At 41.1% G+C, this 21,526-nt stretch overlaps 1 protein-coding gene across 1 annotated transcript in view; it reads right to left on the minus strand.

The window, feature by feature from the left end:
* The window catches only part of RORB (RAR related orphan receptor B), a 289,832-nt gene extending 272,904 nt beyond the window's left edge, over positions 1-16,928 (minus strand). The window contains exon 1 of the mRNA XM_040356221.1: positions 16,746-16,928. Coding sequence (XP_040212155.1) covers positions 16,746-16,752 — 7 coding nt within the window. The 5' untranslated portion in view covers positions 16,753-16,928. The remainder of the gene's footprint in view (positions 1-16,745) is intronic.
* Between the last annotated feature and the right edge of the window lie 4,598 nt (positions 16,929-21,526).

Consider the following 21,526-nt stretch of genomic DNA (forward strand, 5'->3'; position numbering starts at 1 on the left):
ACTTGAATTACAATTACATAGATGTGTTATACCTTATCAGGTTTAGCCATTTAATGCACTTAGACACACAGCATTTTTCTTCTGTACTCCCAAAGCAACAAGGTTTTGCCATTAACACATTGTCATGTTGATTGTCCAAGGCTAAGGACTTAATCACATGGCTGTGACAAAAACATGCAAGCCAGTCTTGTCAAATTTTGTCAGGTTAAAATGCATGATGATGCATTAATGTAAATTATGGCATGCATTAACAGACAGCAAATCATTGTCCAGGTTGTTGAATAACATCAAGGTAAGATAAGTTCTTCTACATAAATATATCTGTATGTGAGATTATAGGTATTGTACCTGTACAAATAAAAGATAGATCGATAGATAGATCGATAGATAGATAGATAGATAGATAGATAGATAGATAGATAGACAAATAGACCAATCGATCTGATTACTCCAAATTAACAAAAAAGGTTATCTAGATTAAAGCTTTATGCCGGGCAGATATAAAAGACACATAATTATGCAGCTCTGTCATTACATCATTAACCACTTCCATACTGGGCACTTATGCCCCTTCCTGCCCAAGCCAATTTTCAGCTTTCAGCACTGTCGCACTTTGAATGACAATTGCGCGGTCGTGCTACACTGTACCCAAACAATTTTTTTATCATTTTGTTCCCACAAATAGAGCTTTCTTTTGGTGGTATTTGATCACCTCTGCGGTTTTTATTTTTTGCGCTATAAACAAAAGAAGAGTGACAATTTAAAAAAAAAACACTATTTTTAACTTTTTTATTTAATAAATATCACATTTTTTTTAAAAAAAAACGTTTTTTTTCCTCAGTTTAGGCCGATATGTATTCTTCTACATATTTTTGGTAAAAAAAATCGCAATGATCATATATTGATTGGTTTGCGCAAAAGTTATAGCGTTTACAAAATAGCTGATAGATTTATGGCATTTTTATTTTATTAATTTTTTTACTAGTATTGGCGGCGATTTGCGATTTTTTTTACTGTCACCGTGACATTGCGGCGAACACATCGGACACTTTTGACACGTTTTTGGCGCCATTCACATTTATACAGCGATAAATGCGATAAATATGCACTAATTACTGTATAAATGTGACTGGCATTCAAGGGGTTAACACTAGGGGGTGAGGGAGGGGTTAATATGTATACCTAAATTGTGTTCTAACTGTGGGGAAAGGGGGGTGACTGGGGGAGGTGACCGATGCTGTGTCCCTATGTACAAGGGACACAGATCCGTCTCCTCTCTCCCCTGACAGGACGTGGAGCTCTGTGTTTACACACAGAGCTCCACGTCTTGTCCCTGTAGCCGCCGATTCCGAGTGCCTGGCGGACATCGCGACCGCCAGGCACGCGCATCGGCATCTCGGGGACGCGCCGGGCGCGCGCGCTGCCGCCGGCGCGCTCGCGCGCCCCCCAGTGGCCGCAAGAATACAGGACGTCAAATGACGTCCTGTTGAATTTTCAGAGTAACCGTGGAGCCGTCATTTGACGATGGCCCGGTACTCTAGTGGTTAAATATATTTTTTTAAATAGAAGCCATATATGTGCCCTAGATTTGACCTGGTATCAGCGAGTTCAGCAGCCAGCCAGCAGTCTCAACCAGTTTTTGTGCTGAACAGTAACAACTTATTACAGTGCAGCTTTAACTGTTGTCTAAGGCAGGGGTGGGTCCAAGATGTCCTGGGCCAATAGTAAGTGGGTTGACTGGTGCTGGCTAATAGACTCAGAACACCTAGGGAGGTTATTTACGAAAGGCAAATCCACTTTGCACTACAAGTGCACTGAAAATGCACTTGGAAGTGCAGTCGCTGTAGATCGTAGATCTGAGGGGAAGATCTGAAATGAGGGGAAGCTCTGCTGATTTTATCATCCAATCATGTGCAAGCTAAAATGCTGTTTTTTATTTTCCTTGCATGTCCCCCTCAGATTTACAGCGACTGCTCTTGCAGTGCACTTGTATTGCAAAGTGGATTTGTCTTTTGTAAATAACCCCCATAGTGTCTGGATTGCAGATGACTATTTTAGCAAAAGTTGTTTTTGTTATTTTATCTTTTAATTTTATCTTGTTATTTGTGTCTGGAGTTCTTCTTTAAATACAGTAATTTATGTAATTGCTAAAGTAAAAAAAAAGACCATTTAAAAGATAAAATGGAAAAAAAACAGCTTTTGCTGTAATACTCACCATCAATACAGAGCTGCCCTGGCAGTAATTCTTTTCCACTACTAAATGTCCTCAATCTTCCAGGCTGAATGATGTGGCCAGCATCATTCAACCTGCTTCCTTAAGACCCCTTTCACACTGGGGCGGTTTGCAGGCGCTATTGCGCTAAAAATAGCACCTGCAAACCGACCTGAAACAGCGACTGCTGAAGAACGAGGGCTTTCACACTGGAGCGGTGCGCTAGCAGGACCGCTCCAAAAGTCTTACTAGCCGCATCTTTGGAGCGATGTGTTTACCGCTCCTCCACCGCTTTTTCCCATTGGAAGCAATGGGAAACCGCGGCTATACCGCTGGCAATGTGCCTCTGCAGAGGCGCATTGCGGGCAGTATTGACCCTTTTTCGGCCATGAGCGGGGGGTAAAACTGCACCGCTAGCGGCCGAATACTGCCGCAATTCCGATGGTAAAGCGCTGCTAAAAATAGTGGCCACCGCACCTCCCGCCCCAGTGGGAAAAGGGAGGAGAAACATCAGATTGATGAGCTTACCTCTCTGCTTTTCCCTCCTATCAGCATGCCTCTTATCAGCATAGGGAGCTGCAAGAGACTGACAGCAGGAACCTTTAATGATTGCATTTAAGAAAAAAATATAAAAAAATGTAGTAAAGAATATCAAACTACAATAATCTGTGTCTTTTATATCTACCTAGAGTTTAGTTTTAAATGTGTTTTAAACAATTGGGCTTTAATCGCAGTAACTGATTTCCTGCTGTACTGATATCAGGATAAAATAGATTTTAGGTTATTGCAAGGGGTTACTGTACCTAAGAATAAGAACTCTTTATTGTGTAAGCTTGTACTTGTCAGTTTGCAAATTTCATGGTGTCCCAAAAGGTGTATTGCAATGCATCACTAGGCTTAGTTACCTAAGATGAATGAACTGTGTTTGTTTTTTCTATTTCATGATAATTTCCTCCCACAAATGTTCAATTCACACACAGTCATAGCTTAGCTACAGATTTATTTGTATTTTTTTATGAAATGGGCAATCAGTAGCTGAAAGCCTTCATACATGTCTTGAAGTTTGACTGATTTCTGTTGATTGTACCAACATTTGAGCTATGTGTGGCCCTGTCAATGCCACCTAGTTCAACTTATTTTACTTGAAGGAGCCTGGTGCAACATTGTCAGACAAACAGCAGCTGCATCCAAACAGATGCAGTCACTGTTCAGGTATTCTGACAGACACAGGTGCAGTGGCTGTCTTTATATAACAACCAGCAGGCAAGTCTCCTCCACTCAGTCTGTTTTGCTTGGATGAGAAACCAACAAGAAAATGAACAAGAAAATAAGAGAAATTAAAGTGTGTATGCCTAGCCTTTATCATGAATTTTACCTTAACCACTTTAAATGACTACTTATCTTGCTCTCCTCTACAGACAACTCACTGACACTTACATAGTTATCACCAGCCTTGACTTCTACAGTATAGTAAAACTACTTACAAATTGATAAAATGTTTATACGGTAAGTTTAGTTAACCTATAAGGTAATGCCACTGGTGAACTGCAATGTCCAATCCTTATCCAATGCTGTAATTAAATTACACTTCCAACACAACTACTGAAGCCTGAAAGCACCAGATAATATTGTATAACATTGATGATGATAATACGAACATGATAAGATAATACAATGTGATAAAACATACTTGGCGAGGGAGCACTTTATAAATTCAACAAAGAAACATGTTTTGTTGAGTTTACAAGTGTCTTAAAAAACATCTTATTTCGTATTACAGTATAATGCAAAGGTAAGGCTTTATGTACACTACAGCTCCTAAACATGAGCTTTTTTTGCCAAAGCTGCTAAACTCAACATCATAAGGCCTCTTTCACACGGACGGACCCTTCAGGTCCGCCTGTCAGATTTTTAGGCGGACCTGAATGAGGTCTATGGAGCCACGGATGTCAGCGGTGACATGCCCGCTGACATCCGACCCGCTGCGATCCGCCAAAGTGTGACGGAGGAAAACCCTATTTTTCCATCCGTCTGTGGATCGGATGACAACGGACTCTACGGTCCATCGTCATTCGATCCCCCATAGGGGAGAGCAGCGCTCTGACAGGTCGGTCCCTACATAGTGTGCAGAGACAGACCTGTCATCTGCCTGCTCAGTGGGGATTGACAGAGCGATCCCTGCTAAGCAAAGTGGAGCCCGCACACGGACACAGACCGTGTAAAAGAGGCCTTAGTCTATGGGGGATATTTCATAAAAACTGGTGCACTCAGTATTTAATGAAGCTGTACATAGTAACCAATCAGCTTCTAACGTCAGCTTGTTCAATTAAGCTTTGACAGTAAGCCTACTTTTACACTGAAGTGCTGCTAACATTTTAACTGTGTTTTAACTGCGCTTTTTGGCCACCAGCGGGGCGAATTTTACATGAAAAAGTCCAGTTTTGCGGTGCTTTGAAAGTGCTTTTAAGGCGTTTTGAAGGCGCTGCCTATTCATTGCAATGGGCAGGGGCATGTTGGGAGCGCTATTTACAGAGCTCCCAACCTGCCCCAAAGATGCTGCTTGCAGGACTTTTTATAACGTCCCACAAGCGCACTGCCCCAGTGTGAAGGCACACACTGTAAAGAATGGGAGGCCATTTTCAGGCGATTTTTAGAGACTATTTCTAGCGCTAAAATGCCTGAAAACTGCCTCAGTGTGAAAAGGGTCTAAAAGCTGGAAGCTGGTCACTATGCACGGTTGCACCACATTCTGTGTGCACCAGTTTTAGTAAATCTCCCCCTATGTTTCCATGTATTCATAGGCTTTTAACAGAGTTTAGGAGCTGTTGCGGTTAGGGGAGCTTCAACCTCTCTCAACCTCTCTTAGCCTCCCTCTCCAGAATCAAGTTCAGAATAGGTAAGTTTTAACCGCTAGCTGCCGAAAAAAGCAAACCACGGGATAAAGTTTTGCATTTTCCGGCGCTCAATGTAGGCTACTAGAAGCCTAACCGTGATCAAATATTTTCTGCCATGCCCAGATACAGAGTTATGATGAGACCTCTGACTAAATGCAGGTTTGTATTAAAGAGTAAAAGATTTAAAAGAAGGCACATCTCGCCAGCATTATTTAAAGACAGACAGAATCATTTCAGCATTGCTTAGCCTGCTCTATAACACTATGATCTGATATGTTTTAAGAGATTGTTCTGAAATTCAAGTATTTTGGTTTATAAAATGGTCTGCTGAACTTGTGTTGTAGAACACGTACCAGATCACATGCCCTTTTTCATACTTCCTTATAGTTGTACTTTGCTAAACTAGATATCTACGAGGGTCTAGAAATAACCTTATGAGTACAAAAAAAGTCTACCAGTTGATTAGTAATTTCCAAGGCCATAGATCTCTGTCATTTTTAGGCCTTCAACAATTCAACAGCCCATAAGGAATTAATTAGGGTTTAGATTACCAAGCAAACCTTATGTATCTGCCACTAATCACTGGTCTGCATATGACCTAAAAGCACATGAGGTAGACAGGCTTGACAATTATTTTTACTTCTGTGTGAATAATCTTAATTTGAACCACTGAAAAAATTAGATGAAAATGAGAATATAGCTACTCTGTGTTTCTGCTTAGCTTGTCTGTAAGGTAGATAAAGTTCGCTGTGGTAAGCTTAATTTCATCTGGACATTTTTTTTCAAATATCTTAGCTTCTATTATGCATCTAAACAATAGATAGTGGGTTATCTAAACACCTAGTAAGAACTTGTTCATACTATTGGCACTGGGCGGAGTTAGGCAGTTATGCCCAACACAAGGATAAGGCAACTTGTCTTTTGGCATCAATTTACATAAAAGTGATTGTAAAGCTTTTATTTATTTTTTAAACATGTCATACTTACCTGTTTTGTTTGCAATTTTGCGTAACCCTGATCATCTTGTTCTAGGGTCCCACACCAGTGCTCCCAGCCCCCCCCCCCCATAAAGTGCCCCCACAGAAAGATGCTTTCTATGAAGACTATTGTGCAGGCTCTCTCCTGAGCCACCCTGTTGGTGTCTATTGAAAATAACAGTGAGTGTATCTGTATCATTTGCATTTGTGACATAACTTTTCAGATGTGGCATAGAGAACACATCAACACAAGTATTTTATTTGGTTTATTCCTATTATTTGATGGGCCACAACACCTAGCAGACCATTGATATTGGTTATTATGTTGCACATTTTCACACCACCATCAAGAAAATGTTAGTTATTTCTTTAATTCTCTGAAATAATTTACCTTAATGTGTTTACGCTGACTTAGCTTTACCCCTTCCCGACCGTCGCATGCTGATTTACATCGGCAGAATGGCACAGGCAGGCAAATAGGCGTACCTGTACGTCCCTTTGAATTTGCCGCCTAGCCGGGGCGCAGGTCCCGCAAACTAGATGTTTGCCAGCAGCCCACGATCGTGACATGGAGAGGCAGAACGGGGGGATGCCTATGTAAACAAGGCATTTCCCTGTTCTGCCTAGCAACATGACAGGGATCTACTGCTCCCTGTCATCAGGAGCACTGATCTCTGTCGTGTTCTAGTGAGACTAACCCCCCTACAGTTAGAATCACTCCCTAGGACACACTTGACGCCTTGATCGCCCCTTGTGTTTAACTTCTTCCCTGCCATTTATACAGTAATCAGTGGCTATTTGTAGTTCTGATCACTGTATAAATTACAGTGGTCCCAAAATAGTGTCAAACATGTCCGATGTGTCCGCCATAATGTCGCAGTCCTGATAAAATTTGCAGATCGCTGCCATTACTAGTAAAAAAATTATAATAATAAAAATGCCATAAATCTATCCCCTATTTTGTAGACGCTATACCTTTTGTGCAAACCATTTAATATACACTTATTGTCATTCTTTTTACCAAAATATGTAGAAGAATACATACCGGCCAAAACTGTGGAAGAAATTCATTTTTTTATAGATTTTTGGGGGGATATTTATTATAGGAAAAAGGAGAAAATATAGCTTTTTTTCTAAAATGTACGCTTTTTTTTTGTTTATAACGCAAAAAAAAAAAAACGCAGAGGTGATTAAATACCACTGAAAGAAAGATCTATTTGTGGGAAAAAGGACATCAATTTTGTTTAGGTACAATGCCGCACAACCTCGCAATTGTCAGCTAAAGCAACACAGCGCCGTATTGCAAAAAATGCTCTGGTCAGGAAGGGGGTAAATCCTTCCATGGCTGAAGTGGTTAAATATGGCGCTAATGGTCATTCAATAATAAGGAACTGCTATTTAGGTCTTGAATTTTAGAGATGACTTAAAATAAACCTATCATGAAGATAGAATGGGCTGCCATTGCCTACCTCTGAAAAGGCTAGGTACCTAACTGTAGAGTTGGACCTCTGGCCGCAATACTTTTTGAAGCACTAACCTGCAACAAGTATTATGATTAGAAGTTCTACCTCCACATTGGCTTTCTAATCTGCATACTTTTTCCAGGTCACTAACTTGATTTACAGAAGCTTAAGACAGCCAGGCAACTAGTGTTCTTGGATGAAGGTTTTCAATGGCAGCCCAGGTATCTCTTTCAGTACAGGTTTGTTTAATGTAGTTTAAATACAGCTATTTCTGCTGTATTTCTAATGAATAGTATGAATCCTTGATTACATACTGATAAAATGATAATTGAATAAGTAACAGAAACTGAAGCTCCAAAGTAAAGGTGTAGGTTAAGGAGAAATACATAGGAGAGACAGACAAGAAAACTATGGCTTATAATATTTAATAACAAATATAATTAGAAGATTTTACAAATTAGGGTTAGAACAACCTAAAAGACCCAGCAATATGGTCAATTGATGAAAAGGGGAAAAAAAATACTACGCTAATTTAACAATTCAGAAAGTTTTTTTTTTTTTTTTTTAAGGTATCGTATCTTATAACAACCAATCAGCAACTGCATTTCATTGTTAAAAATGCTTTAACATGATAGGAACTGATCATATCTGGTAAGTTGCTATAGGCTTTTTTTGTACTGCTTTATTAAAAAAATCTATATAAGGAGACAATGGAATATGAAGTGGACATTGCGCTAATGCCAAGAAAAAAAATATTACGAAGCTCTGCTGAACAATTCTAAATATTAAAAGTATTTTTAACTTTCCTGATAATGACATAAATATTGAAAAAAATGTGGTTATGTCACTCTTGAAACCAACAGTTGAGTTAAAAAAAAAAATAATCTGTAGCTCACATTCTTAACAGTGATGGCTCCTGGCTCTTTTTCTTTTCAAGCTCCATTGTCAAATGAAAAATGTAGTAATATATATATATATATATATATATATATATATATATATATATATATATATATACTGTCAGCCATTGTACAATTAAACAAGCTCCTAAGCAAATTGAGAAACCAGAACACAACATATATTCTGTATGTTTGGTAAGCATTCATCTAACAACTTTGTAATATTAAAAAGTAGCTTATAAACCTCTCTATAATAAAAATAACTTCCACTTCCTATAAGCAATGTCCATTTTGGACATACAGTACATAGTATATGTCAAATCATGAGATATAGAATTTACTTACACTATCTAAAAAGTACTAAAACATATTTGTAATGTTATTTTATTCATTTGGATTTTGGCAATCCTCTGACTATGCCATATTTAGGACAAGTTAATGACACTCAGGGGGTGCCGATGATAAACAGAAACAAAAACACAAGTCACTAAATAAACATAATCCATAATAATGTGGTACAGCATGGGGACCATGACAAATGGCCATCATTATGGATATAGACAGCTAACAGGGAAGCAACTTGATTGTACATAAGTCCAGACGGTGCCTTCTCATGCCAGTCTGGAAGTGTTCATTTAAAGCAGTGATTCTGAATAAAGCTGTCACACAGTCATGGTCTGATCACCATGGTCTATGTCTATGTCATTGTCTGTCCATCATGTTGTTCTAGGAAGAACTGAGTGTAACTATTCCTTTGTCTGTTATTTACACAACTGTTTTATTTAGCTTCATTTGCCCTAGATGCCGTTATAACACCTGTGGTGTTTCCCAATATGTGCTGAATAGTAGGGGTCATGGGTTGAAAGGGCAGCATATGGACCACAAAAGGGTGATAGTTAACACAACCCATTATAATGGTGTACTGGTTAAGCTCATTCCTATTCATCAGATGATTAGTTCAATCAATATTTATTCCTGTGTGCTCCCTTTGTCTTTAGCTACAAAGCAGACATCCTTCAGTTTGAGAGTACAAGCCTTGTCTAGGGTGCATTCACTGCTTTATTTGAAAGAAACAAATTGATTTATTTGGCAGTGAAACACACTTTCATTTGATGCTCATCAGCAGTGTTTGAGATGTCCAGCCATTAAAGAGAACATGGGCATCAGCTATGGTAGAATTAGATATTAAATATATTTATAATTGCAATTAGCGGTTATAGTAATTAAAATTAAGCTGACAAAAGGCTGTCAACAATGTATTACTTGAAGCTGTCAGGGTGTGGATGTTTGAATCCAAAACACATGAAAGTTTGTTACATTCCTTTTTTCTTTTTTTTTTCTTTTTAGACATTGTAAAATCAGAAAAGAAAAAAGACATTATTAAAATGACTACTTTCAGCCTCACGTGAACATATCTTTTTGGCTGCTGTGAAAACAATGTAGAAGGAGACCGTGTTATAAATGACTAATGTGTTGATCTATTAATTATGCAAGTTGCATATAAAATTTATATACACTTAGTTATCTCTTCCTGCAAGATGACACAAGCAACTCAGGCCGAGCACAAGAAGAATGCATTATTGAGCTAACATGGGAAACCAAAAATGCCAAATTATGTTTTGTAACTACTTTGATAGAGCATAGGCCGGAGACTAGGTACTAGGTCGACAAGACAGGGTTAACGCATCGTTGATGGATTTGAGACAGGGTTGGATTGTCTAAATCCAATGGGTTGGAAAGAAACACAACCTCTCTACACTAAAAAAACATATTACAGGGTAGTCTTTGAACAGTTTTTTTGTTTTAACTATTTTTGAGTCTTTTTTGCAACTCTGATATGTTACGATATATATCGTTTAATTACCAGAATCATATGGAAAGGAGTCAGTGCTAACTAATATATGCACTACAGTTTGATTTTTCAATTATTTTAATACAAAGTATGCATTTTTTATATAAAACAACTATTGATATAGATATTGATTTAAAACATGTATTGCCTAGGCTCTAGAGCCTACAACGTAGTATTAAATCACTGGAGATACAGTATTTCTATTATATCGTTGTCATTTGGTGGGCATATGACAGCCAAAATATGTAACCCTAAGTAATTTCCCATTATCCTTTTAATTACTTTTATTTACATTTTAAGTTTTTTGTGTCCAAATCCAATCACCATCTTAAAGCATGTCAGGAAAAGTATAATCAAAGAAACAAGACACACATTATCTACAATGTGTACTAACAATTGTATGAGGTATTGTGTATAACACACCAATAATGTAGCATCTGTATCTAATATTAAAAAAATCTGACCTATTTTATGCTTGTGCATAATATAAAAAAGCAAACTAGAAAATACATTATTTACAACCAGATGGTTTCTTGCAACAAAGCTTTACAATGTAGCCAAAAATACAAAGCACAGCTAAACAACCTACAAAATGTGGCGTATCTTTATGTCTTATACTGCACACGAACATATTCTGCTGGTTGTATTGACTATAGTTTTTGCCTTGTTAAATGTCATCATCCCCATTATTACAGAACATCCGCTTGGTTTAACTAAAACTGTCAGACAGACTGCTACATTGAATATACCACAACAATGTTCAGTCAAGCGGGTTTATGCTGAAGCTATTTTAAAAATCACACTAATCAGGGTCTGTGTTATTTAGGATGATACTTTTATGTCTTACACTATACAATATACTTTATCATTGTCACAGCTGAGTATATCTATATGTCTGTTTGACAAATTGGCATGCAACATAATTATTAATCAGCACTGGTTGTATGACTTGAAGAGCTAACAGAATGACACATACCAAGTCTTTGAACTAAGATGTTCACAAAATATCAAAAAGAAAGCACGCCAAGGTTATCTAGTACCTTTAAATGTTGTACACACATATTACAACCATGACTATATTATCATGAAATACTCGCACGATTTGTAAAAAAAAAAAATTAAGTGCTTTCAAATGTTGTTCACATATATTACAACCATGGCTATATTATCATTAACTCTCATGATTTGTAAAAAATCAGTTTTTTTTATTTTCCTTAATGTGGGCTTTTTTTCCCTTTATAAGTTAGCACACCACCTAATATACTAATGATGTTGACATCACACCGTGGAAGTTGTAGGTGCGAAACTCTGTTGTGTATCTATTTTTATTAGTATTAAAAATGTGACGTATAAAGAAAAAGCAAAAACAAGTTTGCATAATGTAACTCCTATTTTCTTTTTAAATAGAAATCAAAATGAATACAATGTATCTAACTAAAATAGAATGTATCTTGATGGTACGCCATTGAACATACTCTGTCATCAATCAAATCCTAGTTTGTCAGTATCATGTCTGTAAGTAAGCCACACTTAGCCAATAATGCAGCTGCTGTACAAGTATCAGAGTGAATTAGATGATCAGGTATACAGGGAGAAAATTAGGTTAGGCATGCAGGCCCTGTACAGCTTTTTGATATACCAGTCTTACATAATACATATCCATGACACCATTTCTTTGTTACGCCACCATATACAGCGACCCCTAAAAGACAACGCAAAGCTTCTGTGAACAAAAAAAAAATCACACAGGCAATAATAAATAGAAGATGCTTTGTCTCATAGTACTAATTATTATAAAATAGATTCTAAGAGTTCTAAATATTTGCAGACTCATTCCAATATAACATTTGATGAGCCTTTCAAATTTTAGGAAATGTTTTATCATAACCAAGAATCACAGCTTTGGATGTTGGTATAGCAGTTATATGTGTCTTGTTTGCATACACTATGTGTTCCTCTAAGCAAAGTATCCACAGCCATCTAACTAAGGAATTCCAGTCGCAATGATGTAACCTTGACACTCGACAACAACAATAAAATGGCACTTGGTGACGATTTTATTTCATACTTCATATTCAGTCTGACCAATGGACGGGGCCTTTGAGATGTGAGCAACTGCCATTTAACTTTCAACGCAACTTACCTCATGTTCAAAAAAGAATAAGACCAGGTGCCCCCAGAAGTGTAAATGAGTTACATTATCTCCCCATGTCTACCTATTACCGTGCCACACATCTCTCTCACCATTCCCATTCAAGGCAGTTCAGACATGATCACTTTGCTTTGATGCCAAAGAAACTGTCATGATTGATGTTGGGCAAAATGCAATATAAGGAACAATAACAAGCAGTATCACATTTTGCCTTCTTCAGTATGTGTAACTCCACTGGCTATGAAAAAAAATCCTTGATGTTGGCCCTAGATCAAAATGTGGATGAATGCGAGTTCAAAGCTTTTGATACAATTCACTTGATTGCACACAGCAAAGAGACAGATTTGTGTGAGGATGGAAAGGTGCATCAAAAAAAAAAAAAAAGAGAGCGATTGTAGGAAACTGTTTAAATTTTGGTTTAAAATGAATCTAAAACAAGTGTATATATATACATATATAAATATATATATATATATATATATATATATATATATATATATAAATAAATATATATATATATATATATATATATATATATATATATATATATATATATTTATAGATATATAGATATATCTCTCTCTCTCTCTCTCTCTATATATATATATATATATATATATATATATATATATATAAATATCTATCTATCTATATATATATATATATAAATATCTATCTATATATATATATATATATATATATATATATATATATATATATATATATATATATATATATATATATATATATATATATTTATATTTATTGTGTGTGTACACATATAGGACTATTTTGATCCACATGCTGATAAACACATTATATGTCTGTTTCTATATTTCTATATATAGTTTCTATATTTCTATTTGTTTGTATATGTTTGCATTTATATATGGAGAGAGAGAGAGGGGGAGACATATATTCACATAAACAAGTCTGCTTCTCTGCACTTATTAAAGAAGTGAAATCTGGCTGTGCTTCTTCTTTCCCAGGAGAACTTTTATCTCCTACAGCAATATGACAACCAATTTACTTGCAAACCTATTGATCAAGGACAAAACTTATATTCAACTGGTAACATATGCTGCAACACCACAATTAAAGTGCGTGGTGACCAATGGGAAGTGACTTCCCATTTGCTTTGCTATTCCTTGCCACATCAATTTTTTCCTTAGCCAAGCAACAAAAATACAATTATCACTAAATCCAAATATCCTTTTTATTACTATAATTGCTTTAAAATCCCTTCAACTAAGCATCCTCGCACTAATTTGTATGCATTATTCTAAAGATAAGTGCAACCTCAGCATCTTTAGCTGCTACTGTGATCACGCTGGTGGGGAATAAATAAGTGAAAGGATCTGGATATTTAATTTGGAGCTAGCAACTTCTCTTATTCTAAAGAAAAGCCAACTGTTAATTGCTAAAGTGTAGCATACTCATGCCTAATATTTCCAATAATAAATCATAATAATGACAACTTAAACAAATCATTAATTCAAAAAAGAACAACAACTTTATCCTAGCTTCCTAAAACTTTCCAAAGCTTGACCTGTAACATAATCTACCACTAAAACAACTCTATATTCAAGTACCTGAAAACATGCAATGACAGCTTATATTAGGTGTAACGGTGAAAGCAACTGTCACTGTCTTCAAGGGAAACTTTCATATTTAATATCAAATCAACACTTCAGATGGTCCACTAGCACTTTTCAAGCCTGCTGCATGAACTAGCTGAAATGTCAAACATGGAGGTCCCTGACTGAGAATCTACATTTCTTATTACTTTATTGGAAGTTATATCCAACTGCAGAAAGGTACCATACAGAACTTGTATGCTTTACTGCTAAGGTATCAAGGTGTATAACTCATCCCTTCATGTACTATCACATATCAGTCAAATTGTGCATGACACTAAACTGCATAGACCCGAATGAACTAGAACAATTCAGGGATTGGTTGGCTATACATATAATACATATATCTATCTAGATACATATATAATATTCTATAACTCTCTTCAGAGATTCCACCACAAATTGTGCATCCTCCTCTATAAAGACATCTCCCCCAGCCATATGTGGCCTTTACTAGATATTCACAGCTGGTAGGTCCTTAGAAAGTGCAAGAATTGCCAAAAGCCAAACAATGAACTTTGCTGAGCCGTGCCTGTGTGGGAGGGTGAGTGTACATCCCAATATCTGTACTTATACACACCTTGTACACACCGTGTAAGAGCACATCCTCTGCACTCATGTACACTCCGCTAGTGCCCGTACAACTCTGCCCCACCAGTGCCCACATTCACATACACCTTGTACACACCGTGTAAGAGCACATCCTCTGCACTCATGTACACTCCGCTAGTGCCCGTACAACTCTGCCCCACCAGTGCCCACATTCACATACACCTTGTACACACCGTGTAAGAGCACATCCTCTGCACTCATGTACACTCCGCTAGTGCCCATACAACTCTGCCCCACCAGTGCCCACATTCACATACACCTTGTACACACCGTGTAAGAGCACATCCTCTGCACTCATGTACACTCCCCTAGTGCCCATACAACTCTGCCCCACCAGTGCCCACATTCACATACACCTTGTACACACCGTGTAAGAGCACATCCTCTGCACTCATGTACACTCCCCTAATGCCCATACAACTCTGCCCCACCAGTGCCCACATTCACATACACCTTGTACACACCGTGTAAGAGCACATCCTCTGCACTCATGTACACTCCCCTAGTGCCCATACAACTCTGCCCCACCAGTGCCCACATTCACATACACCTTGTACACACCTTGTACATCTCCCCTCCCCAAGAGTCCACACTCACATACACCTTGTTCTTTTCAGTGCCAATACTCACATACACCTTTTAAATCCCTGGCCCTCAAGTGCCCACACTCACATGCACCTTGTACACACCCCTCCCCAAGTGCCCACACTCACATGCACCTTGTACACCCCCCTCCCCAAGTGCCCACACTCACATGCACCTTGTACACCCCCCTCCCCAAGTGCCCACACTCACTTTGTATATACCCCTAGTGCCCATTCACAGACACCTTGTATTTCTCCCCTCCCAGTGCCCGCACTTTTATACACCTTGCACACCCCCCCCAATGCATACTCACCATATACATCCTCCCAGTGCCCACACTTACCTAACTTGTAAAGCCCCCAGTGCCTACACTCACATACACCCTATGCATCCCCCCAGCCTATACACTCACATATACATTGTAAATTCCCCCCAGTGCCCACACTCACACCTTGTACATCTTCCCAGTGCCCGCACTCACACCTTGTACTTCTCCCCAGTGCCCACACTCACACCTTGTACATCTCCCTGGTGCCCACACTTACACTTTGCACATCTCCCCAGTGCCCAAACTCACACCTTGTACATCTCCCCGATGCCCACACTTACACTTTGCACATCTCCCCAGTGCCCAAACTCACAGCTTGTACATCTTCCCAGTGCCCACACTCACACCTTGTACTTCTCCCCAGTGCCCACGCTTACACCTTGTACTTCTCCCCAGTGCCCATGCTTACACCTTGTACTTTTCCCCAGTGCACACACTCACACCTTCTACATCTGCCTAGTGCCCACACTCACCTCATATACCCACAGTGCCCACACCCAATTGCCCACACTCACCTCACACCCCAGTGCCCACACTCACCTGATACACCCCCAGTGCCCACACTCACCTCATATACCCACAGTGCCCACACTCACCTCACACCCCAGTACCCACACTCACCTCAAATACCCCCAGTGCTCAAACTCACCTGATACACCCCCAGTGCCCACACTCACCTCATATACCCACAGTGCCCACACTCACCTTTTACACCCCTAGTGCCCACACTCACCTCACGTCCCAGTGCCCACACTCACCTCAAATACCCCCAGTGCCCACACTCACCTGATACACCCCCAGTGCCCACACTCACCTGATACACCCCCAGTGCCCACACTCACCTCACACCCCAGTGCCCACACTCACCTCATACACCCCCAGTGCCCACACTCACCTCACACCCCAGTGCCCACACTCCTATTGCCCACACTCACCTCATACACCCCCAGTGCCCACACTCACCTCACTCCCCAGTGCCCACCCTCACACGTCTATAGCCGGCAGGTAGATGTGGTGGTGTCCCTCGTGCATTCTGTAGAGAAGTCCTGATGACTTAGTGAAGTGTAGGAGTGCAGGAACTTGTATAGTACAGTCCAGGTGTGCAGACATTGCCCACCCTGCCCCGGCACTTACCTCGCATGGTGGCAGTGACAGTGTCAGGCAGTCATGAAGATCCCAGCCCGGGCACTTAGCGGACTAATCCCTTGTTAGAGCCGGAGAGCAGCAGCTGTAGTGAGCCAACCATCCCTTCCTTCCTCGCCGTGTTGTGGAGTGTCGGTGGAGGAGAGTGTCGGTGGCGGAGGAGAGTGTCGGTGGCGGAGAGTGTCGGTGGAGGAGAGTGTCTATCAGAGGAGAGAGTGTGTCCGCGGAGTGTGAGAGCTCCGCACTGCTTCCTTCCCTGCTCTTCTGTCACACCGCTCCAGATTTCTTTCTCATCACTTGTACGGATGAGGAGCGGGGGGGCCGGGGGGGGATGGATTATGCAATGGGAAGCAAGTGAGCTACCACAACAAGCAGACCACAGACAGAGACAGACACTCACACAGGGAAGGAGGGCACAGAATGCCAGTGTCTGTGTGTGTGTGTGCGAGGAGCCCAGCGAGCATGTGGCTTTTCACATGACATCTGTGTCACATCTCCACTAAGAAAGTTACAGGACATCACCACGGTCAGCTCATTATGGGGCCCAGGACACGCCCACCACGCTGCCTGCTCTACTCAATGACACCAGAGAGGGCGCACACCGAGACAGAGCATCCTCCTCTGACAACTTCATCCCCTGCTCTATTACTATCACTAACCTGAAGAGCTCACACTCTAATCTTCTCTTCCAATCCATTCAGAGCAAAGTGAGCCAAAAACAGAATAGTATCCACCACACATATCAGATGCTTCATTTATGAATTTGTCATCAGTCCCATTGAGAGGCAATCATTACCTTCCAATCTTATCTTCCAATCCACTTTTCTATGGGTCACATCAATAGGTTCTTCCTGTCAGGAGACACAGATCAGAAAACAAATGTATCCATTCATCGAAGTGTGTATGGCTACAGCCAGGGCAGAACATTATCAGTTGTGCTGCATTTCATATGCTTCATTCTTTAACCACTTACCTACTGGGCACTTATACCCCCCTGCCTGCCCTACTCTCACACTTTGAATGACAGTTGCGCGGTCATGCTACACTGTACCCATATGAAAATGTTATCATTTTTTTTCACAGAAATACCCCCTTATTTTGCTGGTATTTATAATCATCAGGGAAGGGCTGGCAGGGCTGGCAGGGTGGAAATCTCCCCCCGGGCTGGTGACACTATGCACAGCCACCGGCCGCCACTACCAAATGCTGTTTTTGCAGAGCAGGAATATGCCTGCTGGAGCTCTGTTAATACAGTTCACGGCCGCTGCTCACCTCCCACTGGATGACTCTGATCTAAGGGGGGCCTCTGTGCGGACTCTGATGTAAGGGGGGCCTCTGTGCGGACTCTGATGTAAGGGGGGCCACTGTGCGGACTCTGATGTAAGGGTGGCCACTGTGCGGACTCTGATGTAAGGGGGGCCTCTGTGCGGACTCTGATGTAAGGGGGGCCACTGTGCGGACTCTGATGTAAGGGGGGCCTCTGTGCGGACTCAGATGTAAGGGGGGCCACTGTGCGGACTCTGATGTAAGGGGGGCCACTGTGCGGACTCTGATGTAAGGGGGGCCACTGTGCGGACTCTGATGTAAGGGGGGCCACTGTGCGGACTCTGATGTAAGGGGGGCCTCTGTGCGGACTCTGATGTAAGGGGGGCCTCTGTGCAGACTCTGATGTAAGGGGGGCCACTGTGCGGACTCTGATGTAAGGGGGGCCACTGTGCGGACTCTGATGTAAGGGGGGCCTCTGTGCGGACTCTGATGTAAGGGGAGCCTCTGTGCGGACTCTGATGTAAGGGGGGCCTCTGTGCGGACTCTGATGTAAGGGGGGCCTCTGTGCGGACTCTGATGTAAGGGGAGGCTCTGTGTGGACTCTTGTGATCATGAAAAATCTTAGACTGTTTTCCTCGATCCATCACTTTTCCACGCTCTATGGGCCACTTGACTGGACTTGCCCCCCAGGCCTAAGGCTGCCAGCCCTCCCCTGATAATCACCACTGGGTTTCTTATTTTTTGCTAAATAAATGAAAAAAGACTGAAAATTTTGAAAAAACAAACAAACATTTTTCATAGTTTGTTATACAATCTTGCAAACAGGTAATTTTTCTCCTTCACTGATGTCTGTTGATGAGGCTGCACTGATGGGCACTGATAAGGCTGCACTGATGGGCACTGGCGAGGCTGCACTGATGGGCAGTGATGGGGCTGCCCTGATGGGCACTGATGAGGCTGCACTGATGGGCACTGGTGAGGCTGCACTAATGGGCACTGATGAGGCTGCCTTGATAGGCACTGATGAGGCTGCACTGATGGGCACTGGTGAGGCTGGACTGATGGGCACTAATGAGGCTGCCTTGATAGGCACTGATGAGGCTGCACTGATGGGCACTGGTGAGGCTGCACTGATGGTCACTGATAGTCTTCCCTGATGGGCACTGGTGAGGCTGCACTGATGGGCACCGGTGAGGCTGCACTGATGAGGCTGCCCTGATGGGCACTGATGAGGCTGCCCTGATGGGCACTGGTGAGGCTGCACTGATTATCAGTGTAGATGTCCCTTTTACACAAGCCAATTATCGTCTCTCCTCTCCTCACACTGACAGCATGAGGAAAGGAATGTCAATAATCCACTTGTTTTTACATTGTAATCAGCTGTGATTGGACACAACTGATCACGTGGTAAAGAGCCGCTGATTGGCTCCTTACTCCAATCTGTGATCAGCTGTATCACAAGGACACAGCGATCACAGAGCGCACCACCCACACGCTGAACGTGGGGGCACGTTCACAGGAGGACATCATATGGCGCCTTTCCAGAACTAGCTGGTCGCACTGTAGCCATCATTTGGCTACAGCGCAGTCGACAAGTGGTTAATTTGATCGCATGATCCTATGGACAATTAGATTATGGAATTGCAGGTGAAAAGGAGAGATGTAATCGATACCTAATGAATGTATCTTCAAAATCCACTTCCCCATGTGTGTCATATTGACCAAAAATTCATTAGGTCAGATTCACAGCGGAGATACGACGGAGTATCTCTGTTTCTATCTATGCGGCTGATTCATAGAATGAGTTACGCATAGATAGCCCTTAGATCTGACAGGTGTAATTGTTTTACACTGTCGGATCTTAGGATGCAATACCGCGGCCGCCGCTGGGGGGAGTTTGCGTCGTAAACCAGCATTGGGTATGCAAATTAGGAGTTACGGCGATCCACGACGGTTTTTCGCGTTCGCTACGTCGCCGCTAGTCTAGTTTCCCGTCGCAAAGTTAGTTGTCGTTTTGGGTGCCTTAACTTTACACAGCAAACGTATTGCTGTATAAAGTATGGCCGTCGTTCCCGCGTCGAAATTTAAAATTTCACGTCGTTTGCGTAAGACGTCCGGGAATACGGAAGTACGCTACACACGTCGCCGATCGAAAAAATGACGTCAGTTCGCGCAAAGCACGGCGGGAATTTCGAAACGGAGCATGCGCAGTAGGTCCGGCGCGGGAGCGCGCCTAATTTAAATGGCACACGCCCCTTTAAATTTACGCGGACTTACGCCGGCGTAATTTTTCACGCAAGTGCTTGGTAATCAGGCACTTGCGATGAAAAATTGCGGCGGTGTAACGTATCTACGATACGCTACACCGCCGCGATTCTACCTGAATCTGGCCCCATAGAGACTAATAACTCTTATATAGCTGTGGGGTGTTTATAGCTGCTTAGAAATAGAAAGTGTTGTAAAGGAAAGTTTGCAAAGGTGTGTGAGCATGTGTTTCTAAAAGCAGGAAAGTTGCTGCAAACTACAGAATCTTCCAATCAGCATCTAAAAGAATAGTGGAATAAAATATATTAATATTTTACTTTTCCCTTGCCAAGTGCAAGCATGACACCAATAAAAAATGTAAATATTTAAAGGCTCAGGCCACCCAAAACGGATTTTTCACCTGTCGCCTCCATCGTCGGTAATGGGAATCAGGAAGTGAAGCCTTAACACCATGCATTTTTTGTACAATCAATCTTGGATTTACCTAAACTATGTAATATGAAGACATTTCTATTCTATCCAATCAATTTGAATTTAATCTGGCAGGTCCTTGCACTATATAGTCGTTGGTAGATCTGAAGATTTGAACATATGTGATGAGATACTTATATAGAAAGGAAATCAGTCTGTAGATAAAGTGAACTGGTGAGAATAAAAACATTTTATAGAGACTTATTGGGAAATTTGTTTACAAATATATGTGATAAAATACAGTATATGTAATGTTTGTTTTATCAGATAATACAATAATACAAAACACAGATCACTAAAAACACAATTCCTTCCCTGAATAGGCTCTCCCCATTTATCACTCACTCATTTATACATGTAGGCTAGGGTTACACCTGATTCAAATTTTTATTGTACTTTTTGTAAAAATGTTGGGCCAGATTCTCGTAGATCGGCGTTAAACTATGCAGCCGTGACGTATCTCGTTTACGTTACACGGCCGCAAGTTTTACGGGCAAGTGCTTGATTCACAAAGCACTTGCCTGCAAAGTTGCGGCGGCGTAGCGTAAATTCTCCCGCGCAAGCCCGCCTAATTCAAATGATCCAGGTAGGGGGCGTGGATCATTTAAATTAGGCGCATTCCCGCGACGATCGTACTGCGCATGCGCCGTCCCTTAAATTTCCCGACGTGCATTGCGCTAAATGACGTCGCAAGGACGTCATTGGTTTCGACGTTAACGTAAATGGCGTCCAGCACCATTCACGGACGACTTACGCAAACAACGTACTTT

This window comes from Rana temporaria, chromosome 1 (genome assembly GCF_905171775.1).
Source record: "Rana temporaria chromosome 1, aRanTem1.1, whole genome shotgun sequence".
NCBI lineage: Eukaryota > Metazoa > Chordata > Amphibia > Anura > Ranidae > Rana > Rana temporaria.